This window comes from Carassius gibelio, chromosome B21 (assembly GCF_023724105.1).
Source record: "Carassius gibelio isolate Cgi1373 ecotype wild population from Czech Republic chromosome B21, carGib1.2-hapl.c, whole genome shotgun sequence".
Taxonomy (NCBI): domain Eukaryota; kingdom Metazoa; phylum Chordata; class Actinopteri; order Cypriniformes; family Cyprinidae; genus Carassius; species Carassius gibelio.
Genome location: NC_068416.1, coordinates 20,439,563 through 20,460,726, shown reverse-complemented (window position 1 = coordinate 20,460,726; position 21,164 = coordinate 20,439,563). Strand labels below are relative to the sequence as shown.

Below are 21,164 nucleotides of genomic sequence, written 5' to 3'. Positions count from 1 at the left end.
AATAAAACTGACATTGTTAATTTAATATGAAGGTTAAAATTTGATTTTTTTTTTTTGTACAGTTGTACTGTGGACATGTGGAATTTTATAATTACTGTAAACTATCCACCTTAATCATGTTATATATATATACCACTACAATTCTGGAAAAATGCAGCCAGTGAACTATTTTTCAAATAGTTAATAATATACAAATGCAAGGTTTCTGTATATTAAGATAAATAAAAAAAAAAAAATGCATATTCATTCAAGAGTGCCCCGTCATTACACGTAAATGAACATCAGGCTGAATTTTACAATATACTGTAGATGTGCTTTGTATAATAATACACGTATTATTACTTACTATTTATAACATGTGACAGAATAAACCAAGTTATTACATGCTATATCCAAAATACTAAAGCAATACTGAAAAACAAAACTTTTCTTTCACTCATATGCATTCCATATGCAAGTAGTGATTTGTCTTCTCCAATGTTTAGAAGAAACCTACATCATCACAAACAATCAAAAACAATAAAAACTGATGACAATGTTCCAATAAACAAGCCCATATTTCCGCCAAAAATATTCATAGCAGTGACCTAAACAGAGCATGCTAGCAGGCAGAAAATAAACAGAGCTTCAATTGTTCAACTGGTTCTGTGTCTGACACAGACAATGCTCTGAAACAGACTTCAAACAGAATTCACAAAACCAAAGTAAATTCTCCCAGGGAGCTGCTTTCACTTGAATGGCGACTTGCCTTTAAAGCGACAGCCACTCTGAAGTCTGACTGCTTTGCGGTTTGGGAGTGGAGTGGTTTGGCTCTGAAGTAAAGGTGGGCAAGAGAAGAGGTCTGGAACAACACTAGTGGCAAATGTCCTCCTGACAAGGAGGTTGAGTACATCAGTGACTGGCTTTGTAACTAGGACTACACTCTGTGCTCCTCAAGACAAAGAAACTTTTAAAAAAAAAAAATATTTTCAGAGACTTATTCAGGCCATTTTGGAACAAAACTGCATGTCCACGTAAATGTTAGCATTGCAGATGCAAATAGACAGAACATATACAGACTATTGAGTAGGCCTATGTAAAGCCTCAACTGAATGAAACAACAAAACATCATATTCTAATGTTTTTGTGTTTTATATGCATGGAGTTGGTTTGAGTACAGATTGTGTTGGATCCTTATGTGGTTTGATTGAATCTCCTTTTGAACCAACAGGACTGAAGTTACTTGCAGCTGGTTCCCTGTAAATGAACTGGGTTTGGTTCATTTACATTTTACTATATGCGAAAATACTCTCTGACTCAGAACATGTGCAAAACAATTGATTCTAGGCCTCTGGTCAATGAGCCCAAGCAGCTTCATGTAATGAGAAGGACTGCAGAAAAGGATGAAGACTCTGTAAACATCAACACTTGTGAAATATATTCTGATTCCTACTGTGACAACCCAAATGCTTCGGAGGAAAAATATGAATTATAAAAAAAATACAAGAAATATATGAGAGAGGTAAAATAACACATGAATTTTTCTGCATAACAGCTTCTGTCTATTGAGTTTATGACATTGATTCAGACTACATATATCAATTTAAGTTAGTTTTAAGCATAAATCTAAGAGAATTTATTGGTTAGTGAGGAGAAAAAAATAATGTGTGTTTTTATGTCAGGTTATCATGGGATATTATTAACACCTCTGTAAAAGGAATAGGACGGGTCTAAAGCAGAGATTATATATATTCAGCATAATCCATTCTCATCCAGAGGATTTTAATTATGGGATAAACACTATCGGTCTCTGCACCTGCCGAAAGAAGCCTCTTTACCAAGACACAGATTCTCCCCTCATCACACGAAAGGTTTTATTCATTTATGCCTCTTTATTTATTTGATTATTTTTGTTTGCAGCAAGATGCAAGTGATGAGCTGTTACAGCTCATTAAAATAAAAATAGAAAACTTATTCAAGCTCCTAATTTAAAAAAAAAAAAAATTTGAATATAATAATGTGTTTTTGTATTTCAAAGGACCAAAGCATTCTTTAACCTTTCTCTGTCGTTTCTCTTATTTTTATCACTGTGATTTTTTTCATCAGATATGTTGCTTGCCTATCACAACTATTCATCTCAACATTTTATCTGGTTTTATTTCAATCCAATTATAGATGTGTGGTTGTTTACATTTTTTCTTTCTAAATCTGAAATGACTGCATTATTGCACTAAAATATCTTCTTTTGTAGGAAAATATCCTAACTGGCTTGGTATGATTTTTTTTCTACTAGCAAGCACATACTCTAAATAAGATAGATCATAGGGGTTCTCTCTCCATGAAGTACCCCCAGCACTGCATGGTTTATATGTCTCTCTATATCTGACACATCCTCTTCAGGCCTTTCAGTCTCCACTAATGAGCTGATGAGTTGAATCAGATGCAGACCAGGGGGTACTCCAGGACAGGTTTGAGAACAAAAATTCAAAATGTGCTAAAAATGAAAATTGCTGTATACTGATTATAGTTTTATGCTTGTTTTATTTGCACTGGTGTTGTTTTTGTTGTCCTGGTGAGGGTATTTTTGTAGTGTTTCAATTAGTTTTAAACTTTTGTTTTAAAGTTGCATTGAAACAGACTCATAAATGTTTAAAAGGTAATCCTAATCTAAATACCTGCCTTCAATTAGTTATGCCACATAAATTGACACCAAATTAATATTTATAAGAGTTTATAAAGTGCCCATCCTACTTTCATTCTTATGGCCCTATTTAATCATTATTTTTGATGGTATATACATTATTAGCATAATGTTTAGATCTTGCAAAAAATCTGATCAAAGAATACACATCAGACAAGAAGGTCTTTGACATCAAGAATGTGTGTGCAATGGTCTGCCATTCAACCAACTAGACTGACTCCACTTTAATAAGTCAGGTCATTACAAACAGCATACCAAGCACAAGGCTTCCTTCATTTGTGGGGAAGGGTTGTGGGTTCTAGTCTCGGGCCGGACGGAATTGTGGGTGGGGTTAGTGCACGAACAGCTCTCTCTCCACCTTCAATACCATGACTTCGGTGCCCTTGAGCAAGGCATCGAACCCCCAACTGCTCCCTGGGCGCCGCAGCATAAATGGCTGCCCACTGCTCCGTGTGTGTGTGTGTGTGTGTGTGTGTGTGTGTGTGTGTGTGTGTGTGTGTGTGTGTGTGTGTGTGTGCACTTACTTATATCACTTTTGGGTACATTCACCAGAATACACACCAGTAAACTGAGGACCACCCAAAAAATTGAGGACATTTTGTATGTCCTCATTTGTTTGACTATACAGTGGCATTCAGCATGCTCTAAAATGGTTTCCAGGCTTAAAATCTCACTTGTCCCAAAAAATCACTTTTTTAAGTGATTTGTGTACCTGAAGTGTGTATGCCCCCCCACTAAAGTGTGTATAACACAGCGCCCTCTAGGAGTACTGCACTTCCGGAAAAGATACACACTTTGGGGATTCTAGCCAATCAGAGCGCAGGAAGCCGCTATGGGAGCGGGACTTGGTGATCTGACCAATCAGAGGCCAATACGTCATCAATAAAGATGGCGGAGGCAAAAAACATGTTGATTGTGAATGAATTGACAGATAATCCACATTAAATTACAGATAAATTCCCAATAATTAGTATTAAATAAGATTAGACCAATATGCATTGAGCAGCAGGAGCTCTCGCGATTCATATTAGCATGTTTTACAACTTTTAATCCTCGCGTTTTTCTCTCGCATCAGAGTCTGCTCTGTGTGTTTGTAAAGATCGCGCTGCCCCGCGTCACCATGACTACAGCACTTACATCGGATATTATTGCTGTAGGAACGAGTTTGACGCGGGAAGGGACAGACACGTGAATTTGAAAAGTAACATATTTCCTTCCAAAAGCGGAGGGGCAACTGTTTAAATCTGTTATTATGGGTGTGGTGATATTCATCTGAGTTTATTCAATAAAAATATACAAGCAATTAAAATATGTGGAAACAGGCAGATTCGCTTGCTTTTATAAGTGATGTTATTTGTTTTAAGTGTTTTCTCCAACTTTGCGTCCTGCCATTTCCCTGACAGCGCAGCCAGGCCCCTCCCCCACCCAGAGCACGCGCGTCTGTAACCAGAGCAACACATTCACTTACAGCAAACAAGCAAACATTCTCTTTATGTTATATAATATTATATTATTTTATATTACATTATATATTATATTAATTATATTACATTACATTATATTCCTTCATTTATTATATAATTATATTATATGACATTACATTGCATTATATTACTTTATATTATATTATATTTTTATATAGAGGAAAGAAGGTACAGCAAACATCTTTTTATTTTATATTCTATTAATTATATTTGAAGTTTTTCTTAGTCGCTTTGGGGCATTTCTCAGATCACGACTAAAATTCTTATTCAACCTCCACGTTATCTACTTACTTGTGCACCTCAAAAGCAATTGCTCATCATTTGAACAAATTAAAAATGCAACTGATTATGTACAAGTTTTATCTGTTTCTTACATTATCAATTGCTTATGCCATGTTGATCAAAATGTATGGTTCTCTGCTGAATACTCCCAAGTCTTACTCCCCAAAACATCTAGGTATTAATTCATTAAGTCATTAAATGCAGAATAGTAGTTGTCATAAACTGTCAAGCAAATTTTCTATACACTTTTTGTCCTGAATTGTTGAATTGCAGAGGTGAATTCTGATTTTCACTAATGAAGGGGAATGTAAAGCATTCGATCATCCAATAATCCACCAGTTCCCTAAAATAGCTCAGAGTGCATCTCATTAAGCTTCATCTGAGAAGCATACAGACAGAGCACAACACAACACAGTGTTACACACTGGTAATTTAAGAACAACAAGGTACAAACAGGGTGAACAGCATGGAAGAAGAAGTAAGTATGTGTGGTGGAAGAATACAGAGGTAAAACAGAGGAAGAGGTAGAAGAGGACAAGATTCTGAAGAAATAAGGGCCACTATCATGTTCTCAATATCATGACCTTATGGCCGAAGCGGGTCAAAAGGTGAGTTGAATGTTGGGAGATCAACCGTGTGTGTCCTCAGTCATTAAAACATTTGAACAGGTGTGCTTCTTCTTCTTTTATTGGCGGTTGGCATACCAATTTGGTGCATTACCGCCACCAACTGTTTGGGGTGTGGAGCTTCAATGCGGATTTCTACTAATATGTATTGGAAAAAATATATAATAATAATAATAATGATATATATATATATATATATATATATATATATATATATATATTCTTGGTTATTCTTAAATTCGATTAAATAAGTCTGTTTCTTTAAGGTATCTCATGCTGGCCATGCTGATGATTTTGATGCAGAAAAGGAAAGTAAACCCTCTACTGATAAATGTGTGTAACCTAATTCTTTAACTTGTTCTAACAGTATGATTCGTTCTGTTCTGTATGCTTCACATTCTATTAATATATGCTCTACCGTTTCTCTCCTGTCACAATTAATGCATAGTCTTTGAACAGGTGTGCAATCACACAGTGTTCACTATACTGTAGTCGTGCAATACAGCATATTTACATTATATATTACAGCAGTCTACTTGCATTTTACATTGGCAACTCCGGTCCTGGAGGGCCACTGTCCTGCAGAGTTTAGCTCCAGCCCAGATAAAAACTCACCTGCCTGTATGTATCTAGTAATCCTGAAAACATTGATTGCCTTGTTCATGTGTGTTTAATTAGGGATGGAGCTCAACTCTGCAGGACAGTGGCCCTCCAGGACCGAAGTTGCCTATCCCAGGGGCATAATGTAAAAAACACTTATACAAAGTATACAGGTGCTGGTCATATGATTAGAATATCATCAAAAAGTTGATTTATTTCACTAATTCCATTCAAAAAGTGAAACTTCTATATTATATTCATTCATTACACACAGACTGATATATTTCAAATGTTTATTTCTTTTAATTTTGATGATTATAACTGACAACTAAGGAAAATCCCAAATTAGAATTTTGTGAAAAGGTTCAATATTGAAGACACCTGGTGCCACACTCTAATCAGTTAATTAACTCAAAACACCTGCAAAGGCCTTTAAATGGTCTCTCAATAGTTCTGTAGGCTACACAATCTTGGGGAAGACTGCTGACTTGACAGTTGTCCAAAAGATGACCACACCTTGCACAAGGAGGGCAAGACACAAAAGGTCATTGCTAAATAGGCTGGCTGTTCACAGAGCTCTGTGTCCCGGCACATTAATAGAGAGGCGAAGGGAAGGAAAAGATGTGGTAGAAAAAAAGTGTACAAGCAATAGAGCTGGTAAGTCCCGCCCCTTCCGTAAAACCCAGCTGGACCTTAAAGTTGAAAAACCGTCAATGCAAGTGAATGGGAGAAAATAATTATTTTCTGGTCCCGTTTGAATTGTGCCATGAATGTGAACAGTGACAGTATATGGTATGATTTATCGTCTAGCAGTTGTGGAAAAGACATAACGAGAAAGACTACATGTCGCCTATGTGACGTCACCCCATAAAGTTGACTTACCTGTGGTTTTCGCCAACCTCAAAGATTTTGTCCTCTCCCTGAAAGAAGGTGGTGAATGCACCAAAGACACAGCCATGTTTAGCGGGATCCGTGAGCTAGAGCCATGTGCTAGTGTTGTTGACGTTTCAAACATGTCGAAAGCAGCAAAGAGTTGTAGTCCACAAAGTGCTGTCACAAAAAGTCTACCCCTATCAAACTTCTACCTGCTAAATTGTAACATTCTTCACACGAAAGATTATATAAAGAATTCAGACAACATGTTCACATTCATGTCACAATTCAAACGGGACCAGAAAATAATTATTTTCTCCCATTAATGAAATTAATCCCATTTGCATTGACAGTTTTTCAACTTTGAGGTCCAGCGGGGTTTTACGGAGGGGGCGGGACTTACCAGCTCTATAGGGATAACCACATCCTGGAGAGGATAGTGAAACAAAACCCATTCAAAACTGTGGGGGAGATTCACAAAGAGTGGACTGCAGCTGGAGTCAGTGCTTCAAGAACCACCACGCACAGACATATGCAAGACATGGGTTTCAGCTGTCGCATTCCTGGTGTCAAGCCACTCTTGAACAAGACACAGCGTCAGAAGCGTCTCACCTGGGCTAAAGACAAAAAGGACTGGACTGCTGCTGAGTGGTCCAAAGTTATGTTCTCTAATGAAAGTAACTTTTGCATTTCCTTTGGAAACCAAGGTCCCAGAGTCTGGAGGAAGAATGGAGAGGCACACAATCCACGTTGCTTGAGGTCCAGTGTAAAGTTTCCACAGTCAGTGATGGTTTGTGGGGCCATGTCATCTGCTGGTGTTGGTCCATTGTGTTTTCTGAGGTCCAAGGTCAACGCAGCCGTATACCAGGAAGTTTTAGAGCACTTCATGCTTCCTGCTGCTGATCAACTTTATGGAGATGCAGATTTCATTTTCCAACAGGATGTGGCACCAGCACACACTGCCAAAGCAGTACCTGATTTAAGGGCCATTGAATCACTGTTCTTAATTGGCCAGCAAACTTGTCTTCTATATGGTATTGTGAAGAGGAAGATGTGACATGTCAGACCCAAGAATGCAGAAGAGCTGAAGGCCACTATCAGAGACACCTGGTCTCTCATAACACCTGAGCAGTGCCACAGACTGATCGACTCCATGCCACGCCGCACTGCTGCAGTCATTCAGACAAAAGAGCCACAACTAAGTATTGAGTGCTGTACATGCTCATACTTTTCATGCTCATACCTTTCAGTTGGCCAGCATTTCTAAAAATCCTTTCTTTGTATTGGTCTTAAGTAATATTCAAATTTACTGAGATACTGAATTTGGGATTTTACGTAGTTGTCAGTTATAATCATCAAAATTAAAAGAAACATATTTGAAATATATCAGTCTGTGTGTTATGAATGAATATATATACAAGTTTCACTTTTTGAATGATAGTTCACTGTTATATTGACAAAATGACAAAGCATTTAGACTATCATGTTTGTAAACAATGACACAAGGACTTGTCATTCTGATGGCACTGATGTTCATTGATATTGTATTAAGGATATTGAGCAAGTTACAGGCTTTGTTTTTGTCTGGGTTTGTACCAATTGTTTTGAAAAATGCACTCACTGGTTTGCAAATCTTAAGAATTATTCAAGAAATGATATATATATATATATATATAGAGAGAGAGAGAGAGAGAGAGAGAGAGAGAGAGAGAGAGAGAGAGAGAGCAGTTATTGTCATACAAAAGAACAAAAAGTGTTTAAAAGAATCATGAATTAAGCTGGCACGTTTAAATGTTTGTTAACATATTTATTTGTTCTTACTTTGATTTTATAGCCCTAGCCCTAGCCCTAGCCCTAGCCCTAGCTGAGATCTGCTTCTGCTGCTCATACTGTGATCAGCCGCCCTTCCCCCACAGCACTCTCTGATCGCGCGCGCGCCCTTCCCCCACAGCACTGTCTCTGACTGACTCGCTGCAGATGAGATGCTTGCATATCAGCCCTGCTGTGGGTTTGCAGACTTCAATTGACTGTTTTGATTAATAAATGCTATTACAGTTTTTTTTCAATCGCTTACAAACGCTTACCCATACTTTAGATACTTTTTCTAAACTCTTAACACAGACTCACACCTACAAAACACAATTGGCCAAATGGATAATTTTCTTCTCGAAAACACATTTTGTTAAATATATACTAAATCTTAATTTCAAAATAGAACACATCTTTCTGTCAACACACCAACTTTACCAAAACACTGGAAATCTGACTCAAAATTAAATTATTCTGTCAAAGAATAACACTTGTTTTCACCTCAAAAGGTACATGCAGTCAATCAAAGTACACCAGGTTTCAGAATACTGGCTATTGTTGACATTACAAAAACTGCATAGACTTTTATGTTTCAGTTTTACAGGTATTTGCATGCAAAACATGCAATTCACTGTTTTACACTAAATTTCTTGGTTAGGAACTGTATGTCCAAATGTACAGTAATGTTCACATTCAAAAGCATTCCAGTAAAAAGCTATTTTTTTCCTTTACTGTTTACTGCAGGAGGTACAGTAGAAAAGCGGTATGATAGAACAGAAAAGCTTTGAGAGTATTGCTTACAGTGAACAGAATATCCATCTCACTGCTCCTGCTCTTCTCCCTGGGCCCCTTGCTCTTACTCTTCCTCGTCCATACATTACAGTGTTTGTCTCTTTCTGTTTCCAAAAATATTACTCTTCAAAGTCCTCCTTTTACTGTATTGTATAAGTGTCAGTTTAATAGAAAAAAAAATAACCCCTGCAATTGAGTCTAAGCCAGATTGGAATCAGCTGTGGTTGGCCCAATTTACACAACATAAATCAGCTAAGATAAATTGTTTTTGAACTGATGTCATTGCAGAAGCAGAGGTTTTTATACTGTATCTAAGGTTTGGAACATTGTTTTTGCTATTGTGGGATGTTGTGTGTTAACATTTGTAAATACTACAAAAACGATCCATAATTTTGTTGGGAGGTATAGCTTGTCTGTTCAGAAAATGTAAGCATTGTGGAAATGTGTTCAATGACTCCATATTGTGTAAAAACGACATGAAATGTGTGAATGGTATGCCCACAATAGACAGATGCTGTGCTAATTGTGTTTAGAGTTTTGAAAATATGACAACTGCTTGGACAAATGCTTGTTAGCGACTGAAAAAACTGTAATAGAAAATAAGATGTCTGTTCAAGAGATCTAGGTTGCTCATTTAGACAGTTGTGAGCTCTTGTTTACAGCAGACCTGCACATTTTGAATATTCATATTTGTAATCCTCTTAAAAGCTTTATGATGTGGTGTTATTTCAGAAAATTAAGTACACGTTCGGTACATTTTTTTTACAAACCAGTGCACTTACTGGTTTGAAAATCTTAAGAATGATTCAAGAAATTATATATCTATGTATCTCTCTCTCTCTCTCTCTCTCTCTATATATATATATATATATAGAGAGAGAGAGAGAGCAGTTATAGTCATACAAAAGAACAAAAGTGTTTAAAAGAATCATGAATTAAGCTGGCACGTTTAAATGTTTGTTTACAGATTTATTAGTTCTTACTTTGATTTTCAACTATAGCCCTAGCCCTAGCTGAGATCTGCTTCTGCTGCTCATACTGTGATCAGCCGCCCTTCCCCCACAACACTCTCTGATCGCGCGCGCGCCCTTCCCCCACAGCACTGTCTCTGACTGACTCGCTGCAGATGAGATGAATGAATGAACTAACAAAAGTCTTGTGAGCTCTAGTTTACAGCAGACCTGCACGTTTTGAATATTCTTATTTGTAATTCTCTTAAAAACTTTATGATGTGGTGTTATTTTATAAAAATAAGTGCACACCGGGTACTTTTTGCTCTTTTAAACCAGTGCTTGTACGGACATGCGCACTGGTTCGTAGTTTGAGGTGGGTGCTCGGTTAAAAAGTGATCATGTGCTCTGTCCACTAGAAAGACTAACTTCATCACATTTTTTTTTTAAGTTTGAAGAAACAGTACTGTGGTTAAAACAAATATCATTGCCACCAGATAATTTTCTATTAGGCCAAATAAATGTAGTCACAATTTCAACGTGAAATCCAAATACGTAACTACGTAATTTACGCAAGTCAGCGACGGTGGTGTTTTCCCGGGAAATGCAGACACGTGACGATGGAACGCGCGAAACAGACGACAAACAACCCACCAGGAGGAAAGGTGAGATCAAGACTTGTCCTGAAAATGCATGATAACTAAATACATTGTGTAATATGAAATATAGTACGATGTATGTTTATTTTAGTGGTTTAATAATTTTTTTGTAATAGGGTTTTATTTACTTCTCGATTGTATTTGAGTTTGCTTCTAAGCCTGTGTCATTTGATGATTTGTTGCAATAATGAAAACAAATTGTATATATAAAATTGACTATTAAATATAATTTTGTTATTTTTCATATAATAGTACTTTAGGTTCTACAAAGTAATCAAGACAACCGAGTCAGTGGTAGTTTACTAAATCATTGTTTTTCTCAAAAGTGTTGTAAAATATCAACAGTAATTTGAAATAATTCATTCTCATTTTTTAATATCATTATTTTATATATTATATTTTATGTAATACATTATTACATTATTTGCCCCCGAATTGGTTTTTTAGTGGAATGTTTTATTTTAATAATTTATCTTCACTGAGATTTTTTTGCACAATGACCATGAATTGATACTTTATAATATTTGTATTTTGTTTCAAGCTCCAAAGCAGACAAAAAGCACATTAAAAATAGTCCATATAAATCTAGCTGGTTATTGACTGAAAATCTCCCATATACTTTAGCTCTTAAATCAAATATAGATTGACATCAATTGTGGTTACAAGACACACAAGAACCAATGGTTTTTGGCATTAATGACATTTCCATTTAAAAAAAATATATATATAATATAAAGATTTGTTCCACAGAAAAACACAACAAAGGTTTGGATATGAGGGTTAGTATGTTAATTATGTGTGTTTTTGGTGAACAATTCCAGTAAGATCAACAGGATTTTTTGAAATATGCTTGTTTATTTCATTCACCTTATATTTATTTGTATTTATTTTTTCCAGTCATTTCAAGAAAGAAAGTCGCCATGCTGGGAAATAAAAGACGTAGGAAACCTCTGCAGGACGCTGAGCATCATCACATTACCTGTAAAACTGACAAGCCTGGGCTTCGAGAGCAGTTCATCAGCAAATATAAAGGCAAGTATAAATGACTAAGCAGTTTAGTAACTAATAACTAGGGCTGGGGGATATGGCAAAAAAGTTATCACGATAATTGTTTTATATTAGTCGATATCGATAATTATCACAATAAATGTCAAATCTTTATTTCTTTCAAGTTTAAAGGCAGATATTTGCTCCTAAGTGAAAGTTGTAGAAACCAGAGCATTAATTGTGGTTTTAAACTACTCTTTATTGTCAGAACATATCATGACAAACACTTGCCAAACAGGTGAACATTTCACAAATCTGAGGTAGAACATTCAAACATTTGTTATTTTTCCTTAACAAAATAAATATATTTATTGGAAAATGTATTTCTTAGTTCCTGGATGTGCTTAATGGGGGATATTGTTTCAAGTCTTGAAACAGGTTTGTGTTGCCTGACTTTGATGGCACGGATCTTCAGCACAGTTTACGGTGCAGGCAGCAATATTAATATTAGATATATTTTGTCTCAAAATGCATATTTGACAATGATTTGCAGCAGTATTAGATTCAGTTAGGAGCAGATTTACTATCTAAAATTTATGTTCATTAACAAAAACAGTAACATCTTTTAAAACGACCTCAATTTTATTTGGTAAAATGTAATATTCTGACTGTTTGAGTTTTATTAAAATTAACCATTGGTCATCCAGTATCATGCATTTAGATCATGATAACCACAAAACCAAATACTGTAACTATTTTATTAATCCTTTAATACATTGTCTACATTACAGTTTTTTTCGATCGCTAACAAGGGCTTAACCATACTTCAGATACTTTTTCTAAACTCTTATCACAGACTAACACCTACAAAACACAATTAGCCAAATGGATAATTTTTTTCTCAAAAACACATTTTGTTAAATTTATACTAAATCTTCATTTCAAAATAGAACACATCTTTCTCTGCACACACCACCTTTACCAAAACACTGGAAATCTGACTCAAAATTAAATTATTCTGTCAAAGAATAACACTTGTTTTCACCTCAAAAGGTACATGCAGTCAATCAAAGTACACCAGGTTTCAGAATACTGGCTATTGTTGACATTACAAAAACTGCATAGACTTTTCAGTCTCAGTTTTACAGGTATTTGCATGCAAAACATGCAATTCACTGTTTTACACTAAATTTCTTGGTTAGGAACTGTATGTCCAAATGTACAGTAATGTTCACATTCAAAAGCATTCCAGTAAAAAGCTATTTTTCCTTTACAGTTTACTGCAGGAGGTACAGTAGAAACACGGTATGATAGAACAGAAAAGGTTTGACAGTATTGCTTACAGTGAACAAAATATCCATGAAACACATAAAAGGATTCTGAACAAAAAAACAACAACAGAAAAAAGCCCAGAATAAAAAAAGGAGGGGGGGGGGGGGGTTTAAAATAAAAACAATCTCTCAATGCATCTCTCACTGCATCTCTCACTGCTCCTCTCACTGCATCTCTCACTGCATCTCTCACTGCTCCTCTCACTGCATCTCTCACTGCATCTCTCACTGCTCCTCTCACTGCTCCTCTCACTGCTCCTCTCACTGCATCTCTCACTGCTCCTCTCACTGCTCCTCTCACTGTTCACTGCTCCCGCTCCTCTCACTGCTCCTCTCACTGCATCTCTCACTGCTCCTCTCACTGCATCTCTGACTGCTCCTGCTCCTCTCACTGCTCCTGCATCTCTCACTGCTCCTCTCACTGCTCCTGCTCCCCTCACTGCATCTCTCACTACTCCTGCTTCTCTCACTGCATCTCTCACTGCTCCTGCTCCCCTCACTGCATCTCTCACTGCTCCCGCTCCTCTCACTGCTCCTGCTCCCCTCACTGCATCTCTCACTGCTCCTCTCACTGCATCTCTCACTGCTCCTGCTTCTCTCACTGCTCCTCTCACTGCATCTCTCACTGCATCTCTCACTGCTCCTCTCACTGCATCTCTCACTGCATCTCTCACTGCTCCTCTCACTGCTCCTCTCACTGCTCCTCTCACTGCATCTCTCACTGCTCCTCTCACTGCTCCTCTCACTGTTCACTGCTCCCGCTCCTCTCACTGCTCCTCTCACTGCATCTCTCACTGCTCCTCTCACTGCATCTCTGACTGCTCCTGCTCCTCTCACTGCTCCTGCATCTCTCACTGCTCCTCTCACTGCTCCTGCTCCCCTCACTGCATCTCTCACTACTCCTGCTTCTCTCACTGCATCTCTCACTGCTCCTGCTCCCCTCACTGCATCTCTCACTGCTCCCGCTCCTCTCACTGCTCCTGCTCCCCTCACTGCATCTCTCACTGCTCCTCTCACTGCATCTCTCACTGCTCCTGCTTCTCTCACTGCTCCTCTCACTGCATCTCTCACTGCATCTCTCACTGCATCTCTCACTGCTCCTGCTCCCCTCACTGCATCTCTCACTGCATCTCTCACTGCATCTCTCACTGCTCCTGCTCCCCTCACTGCATCTCTCACTGCTCCTGCTTCTCTCACTGCATCTCTCACTGCATCTCTCACTGCTCCTCTCACTGCTCCTGCTCTTCTCACTGTTCACTGCTCCTGCTCCTCTCACTGGGCCCTTGCTCTTACTCTTCCTCGTCCATACATTAGTGTTTGTCTTTTTCTGTTTCTGTTTCCAAAAATATTACTCTTCAAAGTCCTCCTTTTACTTTATTGTATAAGTGTCAGTGTAATAAAAAAAATAACCCCTGCAATTGAGTCTAAGCCAGATTGGAATCAGCTGTGGTTGGCCCAATTTACACAACATAAATCAGCTAAGATAAATTGTTTTTGAACTGATATCATTGCAGAAGCAGATTTTTTTGTACTGTATCTAAGGTTTGGAACATTGTTTTTGCTATTGTGGGATGTTGTGTGTTAACATTTGTAAATACTACAAAAACGATCCATAATTTTGTTGGGAGGTATAGCTTGTCTGTTCAGAAAATGTAAGCATTGTGGAAATGTGTTCAATGACTCCATATTGTGTGAAAACGACATGAAATGTGTGAATGGTATGGCCACAATAGATAGATGCTGTGCTAATTGTGTTTAGAGTTTTGAAAATATGACAACTGCTTGGACAAATGCTTGTTTGCGACTGAAAACAACTGTAATAAAATAAAACAATCCAATATGTACAGTATTGTTCAAAATAATAGCAGTACAATGTGACTAACCAGAATAATCAAGGTTTTTAGTATATTTTTTATTGCTACGTGGCAAACAAGTTACCAGTAGGTTCAGTAGATTGTCAGAAAACAAACAAGACCCAGCATTCATGATATGCACGCTCTTAAGGCTGTGCAATTGGGCAATTAGTTGAAAGGGGTGTGTTCAAAAAAATAGCAGTGTCTACCTTTGACTGTACAAACTCAAAACTATTTTGTACAAACATTTTTTTTTTTCTGGGATTTAGCAATCCTGTGAATCACTAAACTAATATTTAGTTGTATGACCACAGTTTTTTAAAACTGCTTGACATCTGTGTGGCATGGAGTCAACCAACTTGTGGCACCTCTCAGCTGTTATTCCACTCCATGATTCTTTAACAACATTCCACAATTCATTCACATTTCTTGGTTTTGCTTCAGAAACAGCATTTTTGATATCACCCCACAAGTTCTCAATTGGATTAAGGTCTGGAGATTGGGCTGGCCACTCCATAACATTAATTTTGTTGGTTTGGAACCAAGACTTTGCCCGTTTACTAGTGTGTTTTGGGTCATTGTCTTGTTGAAACAACCATTTCAAGGGCATGTCCTCTTCAGCATAGGGCAACATGATCTCTTCAAGTATTTTAACATATGCAAACTGATCCATGATCCCTGGTATGCGATAAATAGGCCCAACACCATAGTAGGAGAAACATGCCCATATCATGATGCTTGCACCTCCATGCTTCACTGTCTTCACTGTGTACTGTGGCTTGAATTCAGAGTTTGGGGGTCGTCTCACAAACTGCCTGTGGCCCTTGGACCCAAAAAGAACAATTTTACTCTCATCAGTCCACAAAATGTTCCTCCATTTCTCTTTAGGCCAGTTGATGTGTTCTTTGGCAAATTGTAACCTCTTCTGCACATGCCTTTTTTTTAACAGAGGGACTTTGAAGGGGAATCTTGAAAATAGATTAGCTTCACACAGACGTCTTCTAACTGTCACAGTACTTACAGGTAACTCCAGACTGTCTTTGATCATCCTGGAGGTGATCATTGGCTGAGCCTTTGCCATTCTGGTTATTCTTCTATCCATTTTGATGGTTGTCTTCCGTTTTCTTCCACGTCTCTCTGGTTTTGCTCTCCATTTTAAGGCATTGGAGATCATTTTAGCTGAACAGCCTATCATTTTTTGCACCTCTTTATAGGTTTTCCCCTCTCTAATCAACTTTTTAATCAAAGTACGCTGTTCTTCTGAACAATGTCTTGAACGACCCATTTTCCTCAGCTTTCAAATGCATGTTCAACAAGTGTTGGCTTCATCCTTAAATAGGGGCCACCTGATTCACACCTGTTTCTTCACAAAATTGATGACCTCAGTGATTGAATGCCACACTGCTATTTTTTTGAACACACCCCTTTCAACTAATTCAACTAATTGCCCAATTGCACAGTCCTAAGAGCGTGCATATCATGAATGCTGGGTCTCATTTGTTTTCTGAGAATCTACTGAACCTACTGGTAACTTGTTTGCCACGTAGCAATAAAAAAATATACAAAAAACCTTGATTATTCTGGTTAGTCACATTGTACTGCTATTATTTTGAACAATACTGTATATCCCACATTTCATGGTGCAGTTAATATTATTAGGCTAACGTTACAGTAAATCCGTAGTAAATGGTGGGAATTTGTAGACAAAGAAGCCTTCTGACTGACCACAGTGTTTCTCCTGTTTGTCAGCGCGGTTTAATCGGCCTTTAAACTGGTTTAAATCACTGAAACGTGTGTTCTTGGCTGAAGTCAAGCGCTTCTCACTGGATCTGATGACAGAGACCGATCAGAGTAAACTCATCTGCTCTAGTGAGCTCGCGAGTCATGCTGCACTGCCGTTTGGACTTTGAGCTGAGCGGATAAACGGTCCGTGTGGCGCGCGGACTCTGGATATCGTTTTATCGAGAAATTATATCGTGATAATTATCATTATCATTTTATCGCCCAGCCCTAGTAATAATGTTAATCTACAAAACTGAGAATTTAATGTAAGGCAAGTCATATGGTTGTTAGGCCACAAGTTAAACAGTACTTTATAAATATATATATTTTTTATTGTGCAGTCCAGATACCTGAATAGAGTTCTGCTGGCATGAGCCCTTACTGTACGTACACACCGCCGCCGACTTGAGCTGCAAAGAAGCTCTGGCCGCCCTGTCAAGGACGCTTGTCAAAAAGTACGGGGAAGCTTGTTGACGCTTTGGCCGCTCTGACATAGCATGGAGAAGAGAAGTGTCACAACATAAAATGTAATAAACAGAAAAAACAAGCAATACACTGAAGAAACCTTTTATAATGACAGAATTATTATAACCGTTTTGGTCACATTTGTTTGGGAAGAAAAGAATAGCTATTATTGTTATATTAATATTATATTTACTTTAATGTAATTGGTCAAATTGGTGTTACCGTGAGCAAATTAATTGCATTCCCGCTTAAAACAAGCGCTCGTAAATATTTCAAATAAGTTGAGCTCATTCTCAAATGTGTATCACTGTCGGATAATCGTGAAGTTGTTGTGTTTGGTGCTGCTTGAGAAGACATCGGACTCGGAGATTTTGGGTTCATGACACCCTCCAGGGCCGTTATCAATTCAGAGAGTATCACCGGCTGGTGCAGCAGCTGCGGCTCGATGACGAGAGGTACGTCCAGCGGAACTTCAGGCTGGACACAGTTTGATAGCGTGTTGATAGAACTAATGTTTTGGTAGGAACGAAAGTTTACATCGTATGTTTCTCCGGAATCAGCCAGCGCGAAGGACGTCTATATTCCGATTGGTTGCTGGTGTTTTGCTGCTGCTTGCCGCTGAACATAGCTCATTACCATAAAGTTGAGCTACTTCAACTTTCAGATTGACGCTCTAGTCGCTCAAAACGCCATGCCAAGGAATTTGACGCTCCTTGCAGCTGAGAGAAGCCAGCTTCCATTGAAAATGAATGACTTCCGGTAACTTTGGAAGCTCAAGTCGGCGGAGGTGTGTACGTCGTACAGTAAAACAAAGCAGTTGCATTTTTGCACTTCTGGTTCCATCAACCCAAAGTCAATGTTTATTTGCACATACATAACCCAATTATGCATAATAAGCCAACAGTTCTGGTGGTCATGTAAACGCAGACTAAGGTAATCATAAATGGCATAAGCATAAACCAATCGACACAGCTAGATTTTGTCTATGTTGTTCCAAACCCGTAAAACCTTCGTTCATCTTCGGAACACAAATTAAGATATTTTTGATGAAATCTGAGAGCTGGATCACTCCTCCATAGGCTTCCAAGGGACTGAAACTTGTTGGCCCAGAAAAGTTATAAAAGAGATCGTTAATATAGTTCAAGTGACTACAGTGGCTCAGTCTTAAGTTTATCAAGCGACGAGAATACTTTTTGTGTGCAAAAAACAACAAAAATAATGACTTTATTCCACTATTCATTTCCTTCTCTTTGGGCCACGAGTTTTTTCACGTAGTAAAACTGCGCAGTGGGTCTGTGTTGCACGTCACCACGTAGGCTCACTATTGGCCGACGCTGGTCATGTGTGTGATGCGTGTGACGTGCAACACAGACGCACTGCGCAGTTTTACTACGTGAAAAAACTCGTGGCCCAAAGAGAAGGAAATGAATAGTGGAATAAAGTCATTATTTTTATTTATTTTTTGCGCACAAAAAGTATTCTCGTCGCTTGATAAACTTAAGACTGAGCCACTGTAGTCACTTGGACTATATTAACGATCTCTTTAATAACTTTTCTGGGCCAACAAGTTTCAGTCCCTTGGAAGTCTATGGAGGAGTGATCCAGCTCTCAGATTTCATCAAAAATATCTTAATTTGTGTTCCGAAGATGAACGAAGGTTTTACGGGTTTGGAACAACATGAGGGTGAGTAATTACTGACAGAAATTTCATTTTTGGGTAAACTATCCCTTTAACCTGTGTTCTGTGGCTTATTGAAGTGAGCATGTGTGATGTGTGACAGGAAAGTGTCCTTATTGTGGATTTAAGCACATCCAGAGAGAGCAAGTGTTTTCTCTACCCAAGAAACTCTTAAAATGTGTTCTCATCTCATGCAGAGGTGGTACAGTCAAAATCCTGCATCCGATACTGGATGAGAGGAGAATATGAGTCTGTAAGATTCCCACTGGTATTCTGGAATACTCTTGGGCTTTATTTAACATCACAAGTGACATGACATATGAAATACACAAAGTCAGATACACATATGGTTTGCTTTTGATGTCATTAACCTGATTTACTTATAAAGGCACACAATCAGTCAAACATACATTACAAGAATGTAGAAACATTATATATATTACACAAGGATATGGATTTTCTATAGGGTTCTAAAATCCTATAAGGTTTTTGTGGAGGGAACTAGGTGAGGTGAACTACCGGGTTGGCCTGTAAAAATACATCATCACTGCGGCACTCTGTTCTAAACAATATATAGCCATGATCATATTGTTTGTGTAAGAAAATGTATGTAATTTTAAAAGCAAAGCATGCTTTGAGATTAGCCTGGCTGACTATTTTCCTTCAGTAATTTCCCTTCTACATCATATAATGTACATCATATGGTAGAGAACTTTTAGTAAGAATCAAAATAATATTTGACATTAAAGAAACTGAAGCTAATGTATTTCTCCTCTTCAGGGCGTGGAGTTTTCACCACTGGAGCTTTTTTCAGAGGTGATTTTGTTCTTGAATACAGAGGTGAACTTCTGAGTTCACAGGAGAGTCTGGACCGAACTGGACACTACACTGAAGCTGAGAACACGTTCCTGTTTGATTTTCAGTGGCATGGCAAAAATTGGTGGTGAGTACAGAACTGTTGGATTGATGTAGTAGGTATGCTAAAATATCTGGAACTGTAAGATACTTAGTTCATGCCTGTAGTTCTGTTCGCACGTTTCTTTTGGTCCGGATACGCTTAGTGTTCAGATTGGCATTTCTATCGTTGAACCTAAGTTATGATTGACCAGTCTGTCCTTTTTAGGGTCACATATTCCTGTTTTTGTTTTATTTACATGTCTCTGGTCCATGTTATGTTCATATTTCATTTGAACTGCACCAGAGTTCATTTGGAAGCCAACTGAAACCCTTCCTTTCAGCGTCTCGGTCCGCTTGTTTGGTCGCACCAGGTTTCAAATAGCAGCTTTCACATTTATTCAGATGAACCACATTAACAGCCTAAAAAAACATGCCAGATGTGAACACACCCTAATACTTCAAATTCACCATGAACTGACATAGAGTGTAGTTTCTTTGAGTCATCAAAAAAAATTCCCCCTGTAATCCCTAAAGAGAACAACATGGTAACTTTTAGATGCTTTTATCTGAGAGCTGTACATTACCATACATTGCAGTACACTATCATATAGATCAGTGGTTCTGAGACCCTCCTCTGCAGATTCTGTATGTCTCCTTCACCTGATGCACTCAGATGAGTTCATAGAGCCATGTTCTGATGATGAACTCCTCATCTCAATCAGGTGGATTAAAACACCAGACATACAGCATATGCAGAGCGGTGGGTTCCCAGGACTGGGGTTCAGAACCACTTGTAAAAATAACTGTACATGTCTAGCATATATACTAAGATTATAAGTATTGAGTGTTCATTTTATGTTTTTATAGCATGGATGCATCTAAAGAAGACTCGTCTTTGGGAAGACTTGCAAACGATGAGACCAGAAATCCTACTTGCAAAATGAGAACTGTTGAAGTGAGCAGAAAACCTCACCTGTGTCTGTTTGCTGTACGAGACATTCTACCAGGAGAGGAAATCACTTACAATTATGGAGACTCAGATTGGCCATGGCGAGTCAAGGTATTATCAATAAAATGCTAAAGAGATTGATCAGTAATTCATGATAATTTTTTACTCTAATTCTGATTAGTTACCATGTGATTGTGGTCTCATATTTCTCAAGCCTTTGAATAAAGCATCAGCAGAGTCCACTGATAAAAAGCCAGTCAGCAGTTTGCGCCTGCATAAATCCGTAAGTCCACTTTAAAACATCTGTATCATTATTCTATATTATTGACTCTCTCAGCATAGAGTTGTGTGTGGAATGATATATAAAGTATAGGACAGCTAGAGGAATGAACATTAACAAGTTTTTTTGTCCTTTACAAATATTCTGATATTTTGATATTCATTGGTTTCTTTTCTGACATCTAGCC

At 38.0% G+C, this 21,164-nt stretch overlaps 1 protein-coding gene across 1 annotated transcript; it reads left to right on the top strand.

Moving 5' to 3' along the window:
• The first annotated feature begins 10,046 nt into the window (after positions 1–10,046).
• Positions 10,047–21,161, top strand: LOC127986705 (N-lysine methyltransferase KMT5A-A-like). The gene is made up of 5 exons (XM_052589031.1): positions 10,047–10,761; positions 11,653–11,787; positions 19,632–19,794; positions 20,616–20,808; positions 20,912–21,161. The coding sequence occupies exons 1-5, from the start codon at positions 10,701–10,703 to the stop codon at positions 20,993–20,995; spliced, it is 636 nt and encodes a 211-aa protein (XP_052444991.1). The 5' UTR covers positions 10,047–10,700; the 3' UTR covers positions 20,996–21,161.
• Positions 21,162–21,164: the final 3 nt, after the last annotated feature.